Below are 20,229 nucleotides of genomic sequence, written 5' to 3'. Positions count from 1 at the left end.
GAGCTCTAACGGATATAACAGCAAGTGTGTTTAGGGATGTTAAATAGCTGACTATATTAATGTTTTTGGATCATTGAACACAGCTGTTTGCAGTCTCTCTGTTTGAATGTCTACTTCCCATAGTCTTAACACTACACAGAGCACAGGATTTACAGTGTGGTGCGTCTTATCATGTGTGAAGTGCTGTGTTTATCCTCCACACCACAACAAAACATTACCTGATTTTTAAAAACATTTTCTAACCACAAATAATAAGTGTGATCACACCTCAGGACACATTTGAAAATAGATGACCTAAAACCATGCGGCTGTTATGTAGGAGGCAATTTTCCTCTCTACTGTGGTGTGACACAGCCACAGAGGCCATGAAGCTTGGCCTCTTCAGCCACCAGAATCACAAAGAATCAAACTTTGTTTGTTTAACCAGTGCCAGTTATTTTATTATAGCCACAAAATTTATACTAAGACATTTGTGTCAACAGGTGAGGTTAATGGAAAGAAATATGGTACAGTGAGGAAAGAAAACCCATATGCAAACCCAGGCTAGCATATCAGCAAAACTTGTGTGTGTTTTCTTAGTATCACTTAGGGAAATAAAAACGTGGGTCCATTACGTAATAAGTCCTCCTGTAATCCAGAATCTCTGGTACACCCTTTAATATTTTTCATAGTTCTACCTAATTTTAGTTGCACTCTTTAATACCTAAGACATCAGTGCAGAAAAATGAGTCAAATAATGTTTTATATTTAAAACTAAACACTATGGGCAATTGTAGGGTATCATGTGAGGGCACTGGGTTTTTTAACACAGTATTTGCTAGTTCTTGCTAAGTGCTATGCTCTAATGGTATGGCAATTGAAAGATGTAAACGTATCTTGTCTTCTGGATCTTACATTTTAGGCAGTATGTGTGTGTGTGTGGGGTGAACCAACTAGGAAAAGGAGGATATGTAGAGAACAGTAAGTGCTATGGATGTCACGCAGGCACCTGTCTGTTCATGCAAGTGAGAAGAGATTTGCTCTTTTAAACTGGTTGGTCAAGGACAGTCACATTCATACAATGACTTGAAGAGATTAATAAGCAAGCTGTGTGAACTGAGATGATCAGATGGCATCTGGGAAGAAAAAGCAGCTAGTGTCAGAACTTTTTGCTGGAGGAGGATTTTGCATGCTTTGGGGAATATCCGTGGTGCTGGAGTACAGAGAGCAATGCGATAAACATAGGTCAGAGAGAAGACAAGGGTGAGATCACACAAGATACAGAGGTCATTGTTCACACTCTTCTGGTAAACTGTTGGAAATTTTTTTTGCAGAAAAAAAGCCATAAGAGGTAGCTTCCCATTTTAAACTTATTCTGGATAATCTGTTAGCATTACACTGTGTGTGTGTGTGTGTGTGTGTGTGTGTGTGTGTGTGTGTGTGTTTGTGTGTTAGGGTGGAGCATTGTATTAACTATGATGCGAAGTGTCTATTTAATACCCTATTTGAGGCATTTGGGTGAAGAATGATGCTGGTCAGGTTGGAGATGTCAAAGTTTAACTAGATTCTTGACAAATTTTGAAAATGTGTGAAAAAGAAATCAGGCATAGATCCAAGCTTATTGGTTCAGCAATATACAAAAAGTTGTAGTCACTGATTCAGATAAGGGATTAATCTATGTATAGATGGAGATTAATCTATTGATAGATGGAGAGAGGAGGGGGCGTTTGGTTCTAGACATAAATTTTTAAAATTTATTAAATATTGTGATACATATAGGACATCACATAGACATTTTGGCAGACAATTATGAAGATCATAAAAGGGATTTGTTCTGGGCATGCAAATTTTATAGGCATACTTCCATTGACGATATTTTTACCATCAAGTGGTACTATGAAGTATGTTATCATCAAAGATCTATGATTTGACCTTTTAGAAATCCAAATGTGTTAGGTACTGAGGTAACAAGGGTAACCACAAAAGGTTTCTGAGAAAAGTAAAGAGTGACGGAAAACATGAAAGTATAACTTAATATGGTAGGATACTTTTTAAAAAGCTGTTGCAGTAGGGCAAAGCAAAAAGCGAATGGTTAGTGAGCTCATCAATAATAATTTTTGTTTGTTAAAATGTTTGCTTGCTTTCAGTTCCATACATGCATATTTAAATGAAAGTGAGAATTAGATGACATTTTCTTCCATCTCCAGGCCCATAATTTAAAATCCATGTTCATTCTCCTCATCACTCAGTTTCACAAAATATTAATTGGTTTCATGTGCAAGGTGTGAGGCTCAGAGAAAAAAAAAACTCAAGAAACATTGTTGACCTCCTTCTATATTGTAAGTGAGAAAGTGGGACTTGCCATGAAATCTCATGCTCTTTATGCATTCATCTGAATCACACGAACTGGAGATATTTTTATACCTAAGTACAATGCGTCATATAACAGAGGACCTAATATGTTTAGTCACATCCCAAGAGTTTTGGTAATCAAAATAGAAAAATGTACCAAGGCAAGCATCTCTCTGTCTATAGAAAAACTTTCAGGATGTTCTGTATGCCTCCCTGTCTCCATTCATTTATTACTATTACTATGCATTAATTTTAAGAACAACTCCACCTTGCTAAATTATGTGTATCTCACAAATATTTTGTGCTGTGAAATAATCACAGACATGCATTTTTCAATGAAAATAGTGAAATTTTCCTGAAGGACTGACTTTCTACAGCAGATATATTCTCTGATACACAATGTGCTTATTCTCAACTACAGTTGATACAAAGCATTAGAAATCTCAAACCAGCAAACATTAGTAATGTTAGAGATTTCCATTTTGTTTGTGGAAAATGTTTACCTGTTTTGATAGTTTGAAATTACTAAAATCAAAGTTAATATTTTCAATGCATAATAGCTGTTATTAAAACAACATTTTGGTGCATTCACGCATATTAATCAACTATGCCTGACTTAACTTTAATAGATTTTTAATGGACATGCTCCACAAGCTACATGACTGTACAATTCAAGAAGCCAGTTTCTTCTAATCTTTATAATTGCAGGGTGCATCATTTATTTTTTAAAAAATCCCATAAGGAAGGCTATTGTTTCATTTGAATTTGCAATTTCCTTCTATTTGTGAGACTGAGCATGTCTTGTAACATTTCTTTTGCTGAATCTGTTTGTTCCTGTCATTATGAATTAATAACCCCAACATAATTTTGGGTAAAAGAAGCCAGATATAAAAATGTCTTATCTCTAGAATGCAAATTGTTTATGAAACTAAAAACCACATACATTTGATCTCTGTGTTAGCAATCAGGGAATATGTTATTGCAGAGGGAATTTATTCCTCAGAGGAATAAGAACACAGGATGATAAGCAGTTAGCACAAGCAGAAGTTATTCCTGAGAAGAAACTGCATCCCAGAGACATTTCTCAAAGGTTAGCTCACTATAGAAAATTATATAACTATACCAGTTTTATTCTGATTAGTGTTATCATAGTATAGTTTTCTACATGCCATTATTTTTAAAATTTATATATGTTTACTGGTTTCTTATATGCATCATTCAGATGTGCTTTGTCTATCATCTTGGAAATTCTGTGGATTTTACTGGGATATTCACATTGACATTTAAAGTTGTTGCTTATATAGCTGTGCTATAGTATATGCCATATTCCAATTGCTCACTCCACATTGCTCTCATCTGTTCCATTTTCTTTTGCATTCTTTCTTGACTTCTCTGACTTTAATTGGGCATACGTAAGCTGATTTGCTTAATTTTGATTAGCATGTGATGTTTGCTTTTTACAAGTTTTAACCAGTGTGCCGAAGTTTTCAATATTATTTAAATTTTCCTTAAACTACAGTAAGCAAGTATATTATTGTGACTATTATTTTGGTGATGTTTTTGTCTGTTAGTTAAGAACCAGAAAACTACCAGGCTTCCTTTCTTTATATAGATCTTGGTTTCTGATGTATAGCATTTTGGAACAAGTTCATTTAATATCTCTCACAAGACAGGTTTTATGTTCACATATTTCATATTTTTTGATTGATGGAAAAACCTTTATTTCTCTTATACTTTTTAAGAATATTTTAACTGAATATAGAAATATCATTTTTTGTTACCTTTTAACATCTTAAATTTTCCCTCTACTCTTTCCTTGCATGGTGTTTTAAAAGAGCTACTTATTTGTCTTTACTTAAGGTGGTTTCTCCAGTTTTCTCTTAAAATTTTGTCTTTGTCTTTCAGATTCTACAGCTTGAATATGATATAACGAGGTATAAAGTTTTTTGTTGTTTGTTTTAATTTTGCTACTTGATCTCTTGAGTTTCCTGGGTCAGTAGTAGATTTGGGATTTTTATTGATGTGAATAAGCTCTTAAAAGCTCTTTGTTATTTAAAGCATGTAATTTAACTCAAGATGATGGAAGATACAATAGAATCACGGAACATAAACCTTAAATATAAGTGTTTTGCTTATATGGTGAAGATTTAGACTGTGTTTACTCTTCTCTAGAGTTGTTTTGGAGGTTTATTTTTTCTCTGTGGTTGTTGCTTTGGTATCCATTGGTATCTGTAGATTTATCGTGAAGTTTAATAAATATGGGTTGATGAATGCATGAGATTTGATGGGCTGATATGTGTAAATTTTTCAGTTGTATTCTGCTGTATTATGCCAGAGCCTTACTGACCTGCAAATAAAGTACAGGGAGAAAAAGAGAAACACTTCATGGTCCTACAATTAGCTGTCAGTCTTTCAATAGGATGTTACCAGCACTAGGACTTCTCAAAGCTTCCAACCCTCACACGTGAGGTAGGAAAGTCACAGGGTCCTAGAATTTGGTGTCTTTCTTTTCTTATATGGAAGAAAGCTACAGACTGGAGTTTAGGCTTAGTTCTTTGCCAAGTTGGTTATGCTTTGCTAAACTTTCATTCGGATTCTATTAAAATACTTTCTGTAGATGGCAACTTGTTAAAAAAAAAAACAGAATGCATACTCAACACTTTTCAAACTACTGAATTTAGCATGGGGGGAAATAATTCAAGCTTTGAAAGATAATAATCTCCAGTCAAGATTGAGATATCCTGCACAACTGTCCCTGGAAATTGATGGAAAAACAAGGTGCTTTCAGGATAAAGAGGAACTGGGGGAATTTGCAACCACCAATTCAACCCTACAGAAAGTATTTCAGGATATTCTAAAAAAAGAAAAATACAAAGAACCCAGAAATAGTGGCAGGGAGGCCACAACGAATGGAGCAGAGAACAAAATGAAGAAGACAAACTGACAACTACTGACAGAAAAAGAGCTCAACAGAAATGAGACAGAGAAGATTGGATGATAGGAACAGCTATTTTAGAGAAAATGACATCTTAATAGGTAATACTGATTTAGTATCATCTTGTTTTGAAGTCTCATCTAGCTTTTGTTCTTCTGTCTCCAATGGTCTAAACAGGTTGTATCTTATTGGATTTTATTATGTACGATAGTATAAGCAAAAACCTTTTAAAGACAAGGAGATTATACAGAAACCATTGTTCATTTTCTGTTAGTCGATTCTAAATACTCTGTAATGCTGTCATTCTCTTAAATGGTTTTACATTGTTTTGATATACTTAATGCTACAGTATACGAAGTTGTACTCAAGGACTTCAAGGAAAGAATCAATATGGTAACTACTTTTAGGTCGAAATTATCTGGTGGTAAAACACTATTCTGCTTAAATGGTTATGTTTTGATCTGCGCTGTTTTGCTGTTATGCCCTCTTTTTTCTCAATCTCCACTCCATTATTTACTTTTTTATTTTTATCTGTTTAATTAAAGGGAAAAAATAGCAGGATATAATATAGTAACCCACTTTGACTTTCTATTATCTCGATTTGAAGCCCTGTATTACTCTCACCATCTTGTTTTTGACTGATGTTCCCCTATTCTGTTTTGATGGATAGTATCAGGTTCGAAAGTTTAGGCATCAGCTGAGAAGATAATGAGATTCATTATAACGCCCATTCTCGTTGACTTTTATCTACTTTTGAAGACCTACAATGTCTCCAATGTTTGGTTTTGTCGGTTTTGTTCTTTACTATTTTGTTCAATTGTATTATAACTAATGATATAGGCAATTCTATTAGAGATAGCGGGAGGCATTATGGTAACCATTGTTGATCACCTTGTATTATGTTTTTATATTATCTATTATGTCCACCCTTTTGACTTGACCGATTCTGTTCTGTTATGTCTCATTTGGTTTTATTCTCTTCCAAAAAAGCAATAAGAACCGTGGGAGCAATGAAACCCAAAATGTGTAATAGTCATTGTACAAAAGAGAGGAAAAGAAAGTGCTCTAAACTATATAACTGCATGTATATTTAAGTGTATAAGATAGAAAATGATATCACAGAGTTGTATTGGATCATTGAACAGAACTGTTTGCAGTATCATTGTTGGAATGTCCACTCTACAAGCTTTAATTTTGTGACTTGAACAATTATTTCTAAGATGGCAATATGTAATCCATTAACTAGTGATTTCCTACTGTTCATTTTTTTCTTCTGTAAATCTGTATAACTTGTACCCTTTCACTTTTTTTTCTTTTCTCCTTAAATAAAAAAAAAAAAAAACTACTGAATTTAACTCCATTCCAGAAAAATCATGATTTATCTTCTCCAGGAACCACAGTAAAAACAAGTAAGGCTCTGCAAGGTAAATGTATGAAATCTGGACCATCATTAAGAATATACTGCCCTGAGTTTCACTCTTGAGCTTATTCACATCAAATACATAGCAATGTGGCATTTATAGTTTGTCTTTCTACTCCACAGCTCAGATTGACATAAACTAGTTGGTTTTTCAAAAGCCAAAGTCCATTCCTTACATTCCTGCAGGATTTAATCTGAGAACAGGGTGCCAGTTTCTGACTGACTTTTGAGACTGTTATTTTTTCTCTCTGCAAATGGCTAACTTTTCTTTCTATCCTCAGTAACAACAACAAAAAATTCTGAGTCCTTTGAATTCTCTATTCACCTTGACATTGTGGTCAACATGTCCAACTATGGATTTGGGGGAAACATAATCCTTCTGTTAGTTGCAGTCATGATATCTACCCTGAGGCTTCTCCTCCAGTGTGATAGAATTGTCAGTGCCCACATCTCTGTCTATGGTTTTGGTTGGCTTTGTGAGCCCACTTCCTTGAAGGTTTCAAGGAGAGATGTTGGTTAACCTTTTTTTCAGGCTTCTGTTCTTGTTAAAATGGTTAGTGACAACTTATTCACCCTTTGCCCAGTGGACCGGAAGTTAAATGACTTCATTGGATTTTTAAAGCTTATTTCTACTACAACCCTTAAAGATCCACTGCTAGTCCATATGAATCATTTCGGACAAGCAAACAATGAGTTACATTATTTTACCATTATATATGCTCATTTTTTCAATGTCACGACTATATATTCTCCACTTTTGAACTTCTGTACAGTGACAGTAATGTACTTAGCTTTTCCTTTAGACTTCCTAGGCAGCTTATAGTTTTATAGGAATTATATTTTTAAAACTATATCAGGAAAAGTTTTAGTTACTGTTTTTTTCAAACACAAAATATTAGAAATTTTATTTTTTATAATTTAATTTTATTTGTCTTTTATCATTTTAATTTTTCCATGAAGATTCAATATAAGCTCACATAACTTCATGGCTTTTCAATTATTGAAGACATTCATAGTTGTTACTCTGAAATCATGACATTGCCTCACCACTGAGGTTAGTTTCCAAGTTCCCTAACTTTCTGTTTGTGAATTACATGTATTATTTTTTGTGTGTCTTTAAAACTTGCCCTCTTTTCCTTAAGTGAAGAAAAAGAGCCTGAGAAGTTCATTAAGTCTGTGAATATCTCAAAAAGTTTCCATCTGATACCAAACATGAACTGATGCTGGACACAGGAAGTGCCTCTGTGGTCCTAACTGCCAGGTGACAGATGCTTAAGAGTAGCAGGGGCTCTGGAATTCAGTTACAGTCCCAGCTGCAGAACCAGTGGCTGTCTCCTTAACCAAAGACCTAAATGATGCAGAAACTTTTATTTTCTTCTTATGCTTTGGACTTTGCAAATATGTTCAGTGCTCAGTTAGTATTGGACAACTTTGATTAATGATTTAATATCAACTTGGATTGTGATATGGAGGAAAATTATCCCAGGAAGACTGGTAATTGGGAAATTCCTTTTGTTTCCAATACAATTTATACTGTTAAAACTTTAATTCAAAAACTCTCAATGGAAAAAAAAATCTAAATGTAGTAAAAATATTCAGAACTAATTTAATTAAAAATTATATCATCAAATAAACAATGAATCTTGTAATTAACAGCTACTTTTTAATAACTACAGGCTAGCATAAAGCAAATTTTTGCTATATATTGAACTCACAGATAAAAAGTTTTCTAGATGAACAGTCTTCAGTATACAGAGACTTTCCATTCACATAAGCACAACTCTGGTTCTTGCCTTCCAAAACAAAAAGTCTGTGTGAAAGCAATAATATAGTAACTTAATAAAAAAGCAAGGTGTAATCTCTGCAAACAATAATTTTATAATAAGCTGAAAACTGGTTGTATCAGCATAAGCCAACAAAATAATATAACAAGTACAACAAACAGGTATAAGAACATGTCAAATATCAGAAATATAGAAAAAAAACAGAAATATTGATGTCTTAAATTTTAAAACAATAACCTTCACAGAAAATGTTGGGCATTTGCTAATCCTTTTCTGTTGTTGTAAGTAGAATTATGAATCAAATAAGAAACCAATGACATAACAGAGGTCTTTGGATTTCCCAATTTAGCTAAACTGTGTACCATTTTCTCCAAAGTCTAGTGTGAAAGGTCTAATTCATTAAACATGTAAATGTTCTAAGGTGAGATTTTTTTTAGAAAGACAGCAGATTTTTACCAGTTATTTTCTGTATAGTGGTTTTCTTTCTTTCTTTTTTTTTTTGGTAGTGTTGTTTATGTGTATTTCAGACACACACACACACACACACACACACACACACACTACTATTTTAAGATCTTTGGATTTCTCAATTTAGCTGAACTATGTACCAATTTCTCCAAAGTTTAGTTCAAAAGGTCTAGTTGATTAAACATGTATATGGTCTAAGTGAGACTTTTTAGAAAGAGTTGGCAAATTTTTAACAGTTATTTTCTGTTTATTGGTTTTTTTTCCTAGTGGTATTATTTCTGTCTCTTTCACAAATCACACACACACACACACATACACACACACACACACACTCATGCCACTATTGTAAAGAAAGCCTGTTTGTCTAAACATTGTACTTACAAGTTGTCATTCAATTGGAAGACATTTTTCCCCACCCAGGATCCATTGTTTTCATTGATGTTGAAAGCTATCCATCCTGTCATTTCAATCACTGAAGACAGTTTCTATTGGTAGAAAACATTCACAAATGTAACTGTGTGTGTATCATGATCTGCTCCTTCCTAGACTCAAAGATTAGTGTTGAAAAGCTCTTCGAAGTTCTCACACATAGCCACTCAGTATATTTACAGGCCCAACTTCAAGATATTATCTCTTGATACTTTTGTAACAATAAATAGTATAATGGTATAGTTTCTTTCTTTTCTTCCTTAGAAAATTAAGTAAAAAAAACCCCCACTATTTAGTTTTCTGTAAAATGATGTTTTTCAATGATGTTTATCATTACTTCCAAATCAAATAAGATGCAATATAATGCAAAGGTGGGAGGATGTGACCTACCAGGTCTTCTTCAGAGTCTACTTTCAGAAGGTGAGAATTCAGCTTTGCACAGGTGGATTGGCTTTCTTCCCAGGTTTTGGCTTCACTGGAAAAATGATAGTAGCTATTTCCATACCCAATCCAGTTGTGTGAGCAAAGACCACTGGAACATCCTAGGAAACATAAATACATTAAAGGGATAGTCTGTACGATGAGTAACTGTTATTAAAACCATTACCAATTTTATATGTTTGTAACACAGTGCAGTGCTTACTAACAACCATTAAAATCCACTAAGACTTAGACATAAGCAGACATATTTTTTACATAAAAAAGTTTTTAAGTTATCTTCCAGCCAAAGCTTCCAACCCTTTCCTTAATGATTCTTTGGGTTTGGAATTGGCTTTTAAGAATAAAAATGAGCACAAGAAGGCAGACCTCCGTGTCAGAGATATGTACACCCACTGTGCAAAGCATAACTCACCCTCAAAAATAAACCTACAAGTTGAAGTGGCTGCCATCCATTCCACAGCAACCTCTGCCTTCACTTTCCACATATTTCTGACCACCAACTGATCTGCAAGAGCAGATTTGAGTTTATGGCACATAGGTTCTTTCCTGACTTGCTATACAACAAAACTTTTTCTCTTAAAATACACCAACAATCCTATTGTCTTCCAGGAGTGTCAGGAAGCAAGCTCTTGCCAGATAATACCATTATAGAATTAAAAACATTTAGCCAGTCATTCATCAGATCATAGACATTTTTAATGCTTAAAATTCAGCTACAAATGACATGTTCACATATATTTATATGAAAGTCTGGTGTACAGTGTTCATTTCTTTGATTAAAATATTTAAACATTTGTAGGAAGATGTGAACTTATAAGAAGCATGTTTTGTACAAAGCCTGACCATACTTGGCATTATCTGTGTATTATGTAGGAGTAATACACTAGTACTTAATTTTATTTCTCTATAATTAAAACCTATTCAAATGATTTTTAGATTTAGCAAGAGATATCAAAACGACAGAAACTTGAATGGTTTATATTGAAATTCAATATATTTAAATCTCATTTTTCTCCTTATTTTAACAAAATCACACTTAACAGAATTAGCATTATATTTAAAGTTTGTTAAGATATTTCATATTGTCCTGAATCACTTTTCTTATTTTACCCAAGTGAATATTTCACTGGTAAGAACTGACCATATGATAACACCATAGTTATCTGTCAGACTTAATTATAGCTGTGGATCTGAAGAAGATATAATATTTTGCTCTAATAATCAAATGTACTGGAAGTGGAAAAATTAAAACTCACCATTACTTTTAGAAGACAGAGTAGGAAAAAGGGTGAAGTTTCTGCTTTGATCTTCTCTGCTAGAAAACACTGTGACAAAAATTATGACACTAATTAGGACTGTAACATAACTATGAAGACAATGTGAAGACATAACATAACTATGAAGACAATTCATTCTTAATGACAAACCATTCTACATAAATGCAAACATCATACTGCTAATGTATGCACTGTAGTAAGAGCATGTTATTTTCTTGATTACTTACAGTTTGAAAGCAAGGTACCAATTACTGTAATTAAAACTATGCAAACGAATGCTAAAATGCCAGCTATCCTCTTCCATGCTGTTGATGGGGCACCTAAAAAGAAAAGAAAGGGAATCAATGCTTGAGTTTCTCTTTCCTAGAAATCAGCAAATAAGATGCCGCACTGTCAGAGGGAAACCTTCATTGCCTCATTCCTCAGAGCTTCATCCTGAAGTCAGTAGTGTCTCAGCTGCACTGAATGCAGTTCTTGCTCCTCAAATTCCCTTCACGTCAGTTCTCCCTTCACTCCTTTCTCCCGGGTGCAGCTTGAGCAATAAGGTCTCTTGCTCAACCTACCCACACCAACAATTTAGAGCATCCTTTACTCAAAGACCTAAAAAACTTTAACCTTGAAAATCATGACACATTCTCTCTACTAAAAAAAAAATAAGAGTCCAGTTCACTTAAGAAAAAATTTCTTGCTAATAATAGCACATCGTGAAAATAAAATATTAACTTGTTTTAAAAAGCACTCATATGAGTAAAGGGAGAAGCAACAGATGCTCTTTTCTTTCTCTTATAAAAAGTCATTAATTTTAGCAAAAATGCAAATATTTTTCTTATAGACAGAGGGGAGCTCTTAGTGTTTCTCTAAAAAATTGACATTGCTTTGATGTTTGAAGAAAAAAGGTGAGTCATTTTCTTTGAGAAGGAGGAGAGCATAAGGGCTGTTCCACCCAGAGAGTTCAGAACGATGAATATTCTTGGGTATGATAAAGCTTTGTGTTTTCAAAATTCTGATTTTATTATCAGACTAGAAATTGGAAAGCAAAGGAGAACACCAGAGCGAATAATGAGAAATGGGCTAAATTTGAAGAGATAACTTTCCTTTTGCCCTTTTACTGGATTCATCTAATTTGCCATATTTCATTTTGTACCTCTTGCTGACCACGGAGTCACAGCTCTGGTCTTGCATCATTCACTATACACGCTGACAATGACTTTATGATAGATGTCTCCTCTATCATCTCCTGCATCTTACTTATTGACATCTGTCTTTCCCACTTCTTACATTCAATTTCATGATTGACATCTTCCTCTGAAATACCAGGAGACATTGGAAAGCTATGTGTTATTCGACTTTATAAAATTAATCATAATCTTTAGTATATGTTTCTGTAATGGTGGATAAAACTAATAGTAAATCACTTAAACTAAGAACTTTGTTAAAATGCTGTAACATTTAACTTCTTACATCTTCCTGCGTTATCTCCTTATTATGAAACTATATGAGTTGTATCTGAAAATGTTTTTAAAATCATTGTTCTGTTATCTTTTTCCTGTGACAATAATCTAGTTTTTGTCTTCAACCTTTGATTTCATGGCAAGTCCAAGTAAAAGATTTCATGGGAAGTCCATATAAAAGTTCAATAACTGTTTAAGGGACTGGATTAAACTAAACATAATTGAAATCTAGCATCAATATTTTTAAAATAGCATGGAAAGAAGCAACTCATATAAGTTCATGACAATTAAAGTTGTAATTCTTACAAGTAATACACTTCTGCTGGAATATAGGTCAATAATATTTTAGAGGAAATTACATATACTAAGAGCTAATCTTACATCTATTGAAGTATCCTGAAGGAGTCAAGAAATGTGTTAAAAAGTTAGATAATTAGAGTTTTGCTAAAATTTTATATTGGTTTTGAGAGTTACAATCTTCTAAACTCAATAATCAGTATCTCCTATTAAATAAATATTTATGGTACTGTACCTTTTCTTTTTTGTCCACCAAGCTGTGCTCTGTTGTGAGATGTTCTGTGAAACTTCATTTCAACATAGTTAACCTCCTGTTCACTTGATAATACAGGATTCTGTTCTCTCTTGAATACCCTTTGCTTCTGTTGATTTTTGGAAATTTTCACATCTGTGTAAGTTATTTCTTGCTCCTGTACTATGCCTTCATTTGGTCTGTTTTTAGGCATTCTCATTCTGAAGAAATTTGGAAAATATGAGCCTTCAGCTCAATTTTTGATAACTTTTCTATTTGTTCTCTAACATCACTACAATAAAGTACAAGGAAGAGACCCGTGAATAATGTACCAGTTTTGGTGCTCAAGCAACAGCTGTGAGGTTAGAGGAGTAAAACAACAGGAAATGAATGTGTCAGTCACCCTGTGAATTTTGTGGTCTTCCATATTTAAAAGAATTATTTTGTGCTCCATCAATAAGGTCAATACCTTTCTTTTCATCTACAAAAAGCATGAATTTAGTGGATTACTTAAATGTTTAGATCTTAATTATTTTTCGGTGCATAATAACTCGTCAGTAACACATAAATATAACCACATTATAAATGAAAATTTAAAGTCACGTTATGTAAAATACAGTACAGTTTATTACTGAAAAATACATTCTTAGTCGAATGTATTATTATAAAAAGAAAATGAATTTATCTCAGAAGTTTGGTAATGTCTTCATTTGAATATAAGCATACACCTTTCAATCAGCTGTCCTAACTAGTTTAGTATCTAAGCAAGTGAAATTTACTTAACATGCACACACAACAAAAATAGTCATGCAATCTCTATTACTAGGACTAATGAGCCATCAAAAAAAAACCAAGGCAAAAATAGACAATTACAAAATATGACATGAAATTTTAATTTAGAAATACATAAAAATTTAAATAAGGGAACAATGTTCACCTATGGGAAAAATAAATGATAAGTTGATTTCTTAAAATAACAAGTGATTATGAGCAGAAAGTTGTCCATATTTATAAAATAAAACATGCTAAATATTTGCTTTACATTTTGAATAATTTACCCTTCATATATATTAAACAATTAAGTTTATGTACTACATGTGTTTTATTACTGCCTTTTCCTAATAAACCTATTGGATACACAAAAGAAAATACAAAGATTCTTAATGGTGTTGATTATAAGTAAAAGAGTTATAAATTCTCACATCTGTAAACTAGAATATTGAATTACTGATAACATATGTTCTTGACATGCAAGTGAACAGTTGTACATGTTTTTGCAGGACTGTGTGTAGAGAGATTTGAAACGTTTGGATTGCTTTATATTTTATTTAATTTTGCAGAACATACTAAAATCTTCCTAAAGGTGAAGTTGTCAATATTAAACTATTGAATAACAAAATATTTTATATATAAATCTATTCGATGTTTACAATTATTTCCTGAATAACTTTCCTAAATTAAGGACTACAATAAAATTAGAGATATTTATATTTTGTTAAATTGTTTCCTAATAGTCCTTGTCCAATTTATATGTACACCAGCAGATGTGTTGGTAAAGGGCATAGTCTTTGTATAAGAATTCTGCTTATCAAGTATTTTTGTGAGCATTTTTGCATGAATAAAAATATCTAGAAAACAAATTAAGCATAGTGACAGAATAAGATGGAAAACTGGTTAAGATGGGCAAGTACACAGACTCAGCAATAATTTTATATCTTGTACATAAACTTCAGACAAACCAAAATGTTAATAAAAATCAGCACACAATAAAGTATGGAGACAAAACACAAGTAAGCAACTATAACTTTAGAAAAACAAACATCAAAACATTTAAACTACAAAAACATATCCTTGTGATAATAATGGAAAAGAATTTCATTAGAATTAAACCCATGAAAAGATCTTTATTTTACTATTGATCAAAGAGGTCTAAAAATACAATGAAATGTCATTGTCATGTTAAAAGAATAAATATTGACAAATTAAATATAATTGTCCAAGTTTGATAATGTACAGGAAGGGAAAATGAACCTCATTCAAATATACATCAAGGTAATACACAAATTATCACAACTCTTGTGGAACAAAAGTTTTGTTCAACATCTAAAATACCTGAATAGCATTCACACTTTTTAATCGAATACTTCAAAATATTAAGAAAATTATGAAATATTCAGTGATTTAATTTGATAAAAGAGGTTAGAAAGTTAGTAAAATAAAACAAAATGAAAATTCCAGGAAATAAGAAAGAAACAAAAAGAAAAAGATAGTTATACTATTATTTACAAAATTAAGCCATTCCTAACTTTACAAATTGCTTTCTAGCCAAGCCATCATTTCCCTCATCCTGTGTCCTGTGTTTGACCTAAATAAGTATCCTAGAATGACAGACATTTATAACTTTCAAGAAACAAATAAGTAGATGTTATACTTACCCAATTGCAGTATCAGGTTGAATGTGTTAAGATATGGGAATGGTGGTCATAGGTACACTGATCGTCAGTATGATCAGTGCAAAACACTGGAACTAGATTAATAAAATTACTCAACAGGTAATCTGGTATTTAAAGATTTTAAGGTAAAAAGCGAAAAAATGATGATTTTGAAAAGCATCTGTGAAAAACAGAAAGTAAATTCTCTTAATGCTGCTGATTTGTAGCTCAATTTCCCCAGGAAACACCTGTCAAGAGACAGAACCTGGCCTCATTCTGCCAGCAACTTTGATACATTGAAAGTATGTATAAATTCTAGATGTTCGTTTTTAAAATAAAAATTTTAAATGTTAACTTTAAAAGTTGCTGAATAAGCTTATACCCCTCAAATCTAAAGAAAAAAATAGAAAAGTGAAGAACAGTTTGTGGTACATTAGCAAACCTATGGAACAGGAATCCCACAGAATAGATAATGTGGATATTTGTCAGAATAGAAATTATTTTTATAGGCTTATGGTTAATTTATAATCAGTAATTCTTGGTTGAAGCAGATATCAGAACCCATTGCAATGTTTATCATTTTTTAGTTTACAAAAACTTGTATAGTTCAAGTTGGTATGGTAAAATCAATAATTATATAATTTAAATTAAATCCAGAATTTTATTAAAGAACAATAAAGATTCAAATTCAATATGTTTTCTTATGATAAGATAACTGCATTTATACCTCACACTATTGTTTATAAAATGCAGATATTCATGATTGTATGAAATTATTTCCTCCTTAGTTATCACTTAATTTTTATAGTATTAGCAAACTTGTGAGTACAAAAGAAACTCTAGGACAATACATTTGCAGATTTTTCTTTGAAGACTAAGAATCATAGTACTCATGTTATTCTCCTTAAACCTTTCCAGTTACTTGGGCTTCATTAAAGTTCAATTTTCATTTTTCTCATGTTGCCCATGTTCTCCCATTAATCCTTTTAGTTCATTGTTTGGACCTAGAACTTCCTACTCCACCAGTGCTCATGTGAAAAATCTTCTTCTAGCATCGCACTCCAGTGTCTTTGTCTCCCTAACACCCAGCACCTTCTCCTCCATGCTGCCTTAACTAACCATTCAACTGGTAGGGTCTTTGTCTTAACCTTTAAAACTTTCACCTCAAAAATATCTTACTAAGGCATGATATTTATATTTTGCATAAGGCAGTTTAACCCAGTATAGCATAATTTGATATATTAAAGTTTTTGTTCTCATCACAACCCTTAATGGGTTATTCTCAAAAATTTCTCATGAGAGTCTCTCATTCACCACACAAACTCACTGCCCTACCTTACTCATCTCTTTCCAATGTAAAAATTCTATGAGCTCATTAACTTCTCTAACCCTGGCCCTACGTGCACTATTCTGTCAACCTTTTCCCTTGGTTAGTTTTCTCCATGTGTGTTTGGTTCTACGCACTATTTCAAAACCCTTCTACCAATACACTAACTCCTCTGGACCTCTTTGAGCTCCACTTTTTCAGAAAATTTGTAATCTTCTGTGAAATTATGCATTACTGTCTCTCAGTGCCTGAAAAATCAAGGGCTTATAGCCCAAGATGGAATTACTGAAACACAAATTCATTATCTTCAACATGAAATTGTTAGTAGTGCTACATTTCACTGGTCATCACCTTTTCACATATCTGAAATTAATTTCACTATATGTTCTCAATTTAAAAAAAAATCTCTGTCCCACATCCTCTCTTTTTTGCAAAACTGACTTGCATCATACAGAAATAAGCTTATCAACAGGTGATCAGTGTGGTGACCACTTAGTTACCTCTCTGTGTGTATGCTTCTGATCTGTGGTTGGGTTGCAAAGCTTACTCTTTGATAAAGCTGATTTTATTTATGTGTGGATACAGTCACATTCAACATTCAGGACTCAAACTCTATTTGTCACTCCTGTTTCTCTGCCTGAAGTCAATGTTTCCCATCACCTGAATACTACATATAGCCCTTTAGAGGGCTTGCCTGCCATGTAGGAGGTGCTATGTTCAATCCACAACATCACAATAGAAAAATTACATGTGATAATTTTTTTAATTTCTATAACTTCAGTTAGCAAATATGATCACAGTCATTTCATATCCATAACACACAACCATGTACCTTTTCTGAAAGGGTCCATTTCTGTCCCACTCCCCCCACCCCAGTGTAATGCAGCCAAGAAGGCTGTGCAGTGGACTCATAAGCCACTGGAATCACAAAGGAAAGAGCTGCATTTAATCAGCATCAGCTATTTTCATAGCCACACAAGTTGATGAAAACAATTAATTAGCAACGCTGGAAGAAAGAAAATATAATGCTGAAAGAAGAGCTGTTTCTAAAGCAGCCTTCCTTCTCAGTGAAGTCTGTAAGGGTTTATTTGGAATCATTTAAAAGCTAAAAAATAAGATCTGTTTGATAATACACCATCATATACTTTAGAATCACTAATATAGTCATTTGTGTTATAACAGGTTTTTTTTACATGTATTAGTCCTCTTCAATTAGTAAGTCAGCATAGATTTATTAGATAATGAGCAAAACACTGGTCCAGAAAGTAATCTAAAATATTTATTATATTTGAAGTTGAGCACCATAAGGGACACTATGAAGGCAGCAGTTATGAAACACAGTATTTATTGATTTTTCTCTATGTGTCATGTATTGTTCTATGCTCTGGAGTGAAAACAATTAATGAAAAACAAAAACACATTCTCTTACTACAGATGTTACGTTCTGATTTAGAAGTGTAGGCAGAAGGAAACCTGAATGATGACTAACCAAATAGGACAAGGAGGTTATATGATATATTAGAAGGAAAAAAAAAAACCCACTGTGGACTGTCCTTGGGTCCCTTGCCCTCTGTTACAGCAGACAGTGTTTGTTTGCATATGAGCTGAGAGGAAGAGATTATATTCTGTGAAACAGGAAGGCCTAGGACAGTGACATGTGTACCATATTTTGGGAGAGATAAGTGAGCTAGCTGTGTGGGGCTCCTGACAGGAGAGCATCCTGGAAGGAAAAGCAGGACCTTGTCAGGACCTTGAAGTATGAGAAGATTTCAAACACCCAAGGAAACACACAGTGCTGCTGCGGCGGAGAACAGCAGGGAGAGAAGACAGTGAGTGATGAGGTTGAGAAAGTGAAGGAAGCAGAGTCACTGCTGACACTGTGCACTCTTCTTGAATGTATCTGTAAACTCTGGTAGGATCTTAGCCTAGGAATTACAAGCAGTGGCTTCTTATTTTAAAAAGTCATCAGGCCACTGAGGACAGAGCCAAATGCCAGCCTTTTCCTGTGAGTCAGCAGCATTCACGTACTGCAGGGCAAGAGAGCAAGAAGTCCCCAAGAAGCAAGCACTCCCTGTGAATCAGCACCGTGTGCAGGCTACTGGGGAGAAAGCCAGATGCCAGCTCTTTCCAGGGCATGGGTTAGGAAACAAGAAGAGCTGATTCAACATCTACACACACACACACACACACACACACACACACACACACTCACACAGACATATACACTTGCCCCAACACATAAGCAACTGGGTGATCAGGAGAAACACAGGCTGTGATGGTAGCTATTGAGCTAAAATACAATTCAATGTTTGTTGTGTTTAGTGTTTCACTGACTTTGCAGGCTAAAAGCTGGTAGGCTGATCATTTTATTCATAGGATAACAATATGTAGTGTAACATCTATGGGGGATCGCTCTCTGAAGGTGGCAGCCATTGTTAATTCCCTATTATCTTGTTCTGAAGTCCTGTATCATTTTCATTGTTTTGCTGGGTTGAGTTTTATTCTGTTTTGTTTGATTTTATTATATCTGATGGCATGGGCAGCTATTTCAAAGATAACAAGACAGATTATGGTAGCAATTTTAGTTTTATTCTTATTTTGTTTTGAAGTTCTGTTTTGCATGCTATTTTTTATTGGCCCTATTCTGCTGTGTTTTGTTTCAAGATATCTGAAGATATGGGCAGCTATTTTGAAGACAACAAGAGGCATTATGGTAAACATTGTTGATTTCCAATTTTGTTTTGAAGTCCTGTGTCACTTACACTGATTTTTTGATTGACTTTATTCTGTTTTATTTTGCTTGGTTTTATTCTCTTTAAAATAAAAAAATGCTTTTTTAAAAAAGTCATGCAGGATACCCTGTTAACAGTAGTGTATGTTTGTGTACATAGTTTGTGTGTGTGAGTGCTCGCACTGAATCCAATAGGGAATATCAGGAACCTCTATAGATACAAGCTTAATAAACATTTCAAACATTTTTAGACTTATAGGATCATCACTTAAGTGTTTTGATACATGATTGTGTATTCAGATGACGGTCAGATCAGAAGAAGCATATTTAGCATGTATCAATGCACTTTGAAACCTTCAAATAATACCATGAAATATGTGCTTGCTTGAATACTAAATTCGATCCTTTGAACACAAAAACATTTCAGAAATTCCAGAATTTTTCTGGGAATAATAGTTAGAATTACTGGAGGGAAAATCATGAAAGCATAGCTTAAAATGACTGGTCCCTGTAAAAAGTAGTGGTAAAAGGGATTTGTTAATAAGTTAAACTGAAAACCTTGTGATCTCATCAATAAAAACTTTGTAATTGAAATAATTATTACTATAAGTACAATTTATGTATATTTAAAGAAATACTAGAATAATTCAACATTTTCTTCTATTATAGACTAT

General features: G+C 33.4%; 1 protein-coding gene across 4 annotated transcripts in view; it reads right to left on the bottom strand.

The window, feature by feature from the left end:
- LOC101787307 (killer cell lectin-like receptor subfamily I member 1) overlaps positions 1-13,429 on the bottom strand; it is a 39,487-nt gene extending 26,058 nt beyond the window's left edge. For 2 of the 4 annotated variants that reach the window (XM_063238212.1, XM_063238213.1), the window contains exons 1-7: positions 13,069-13,428; positions 11,313-11,405; positions 11,065-11,133; positions 10,221-10,313; positions 9,758-9,909; positions 9,320-9,423; positions 8,402-8,496 (exon numbers count right to left, since the gene is read on the bottom strand). In XM_063238212.1, the coding sequence (XP_063094282.1) occupies positions 8,402-8,496; positions 9,320-9,423; positions 9,758-9,909; positions 10,221-10,313; positions 11,065-11,133; positions 11,313-11,405; positions 13,069-13,285 (823 nt within the window). In that variant the 5' untranslated portion in view covers positions 13,286-13,428. Of the gene's footprint in view, positions 1-8,335; positions 8,497-9,319; positions 9,424-9,757; positions 9,910-10,220; positions 10,314-11,064; positions 11,134-11,312; positions 11,406-13,068 lie in introns of those variants that run through there. The other 2 variants (XM_063238211.1, XM_013153232.2) reach the window with 2 other exon arrangements.
- Positions 13,430-20,229: the final 6,800 nt, after the last annotated feature.

This window comes from Cavia porcellus, unplaced genomic scaffold, assembly GCF_034190915.1.
Source record: "Cavia porcellus strain 051 isolate PalLab524CR breed Dunkin Hartley unplaced genomic scaffold, mCavPor4.1 scaffold_27, whole genome shotgun sequence".
Taxonomy (NCBI): Eukaryota; Metazoa; Chordata; class Mammalia; order Rodentia; family Caviidae; genus Cavia; species Cavia porcellus.
The sequence above is the reverse complement of the archived record's forward strand: the minus strand, read 5'-3'. Positions and strand labels throughout refer to the sequence as shown.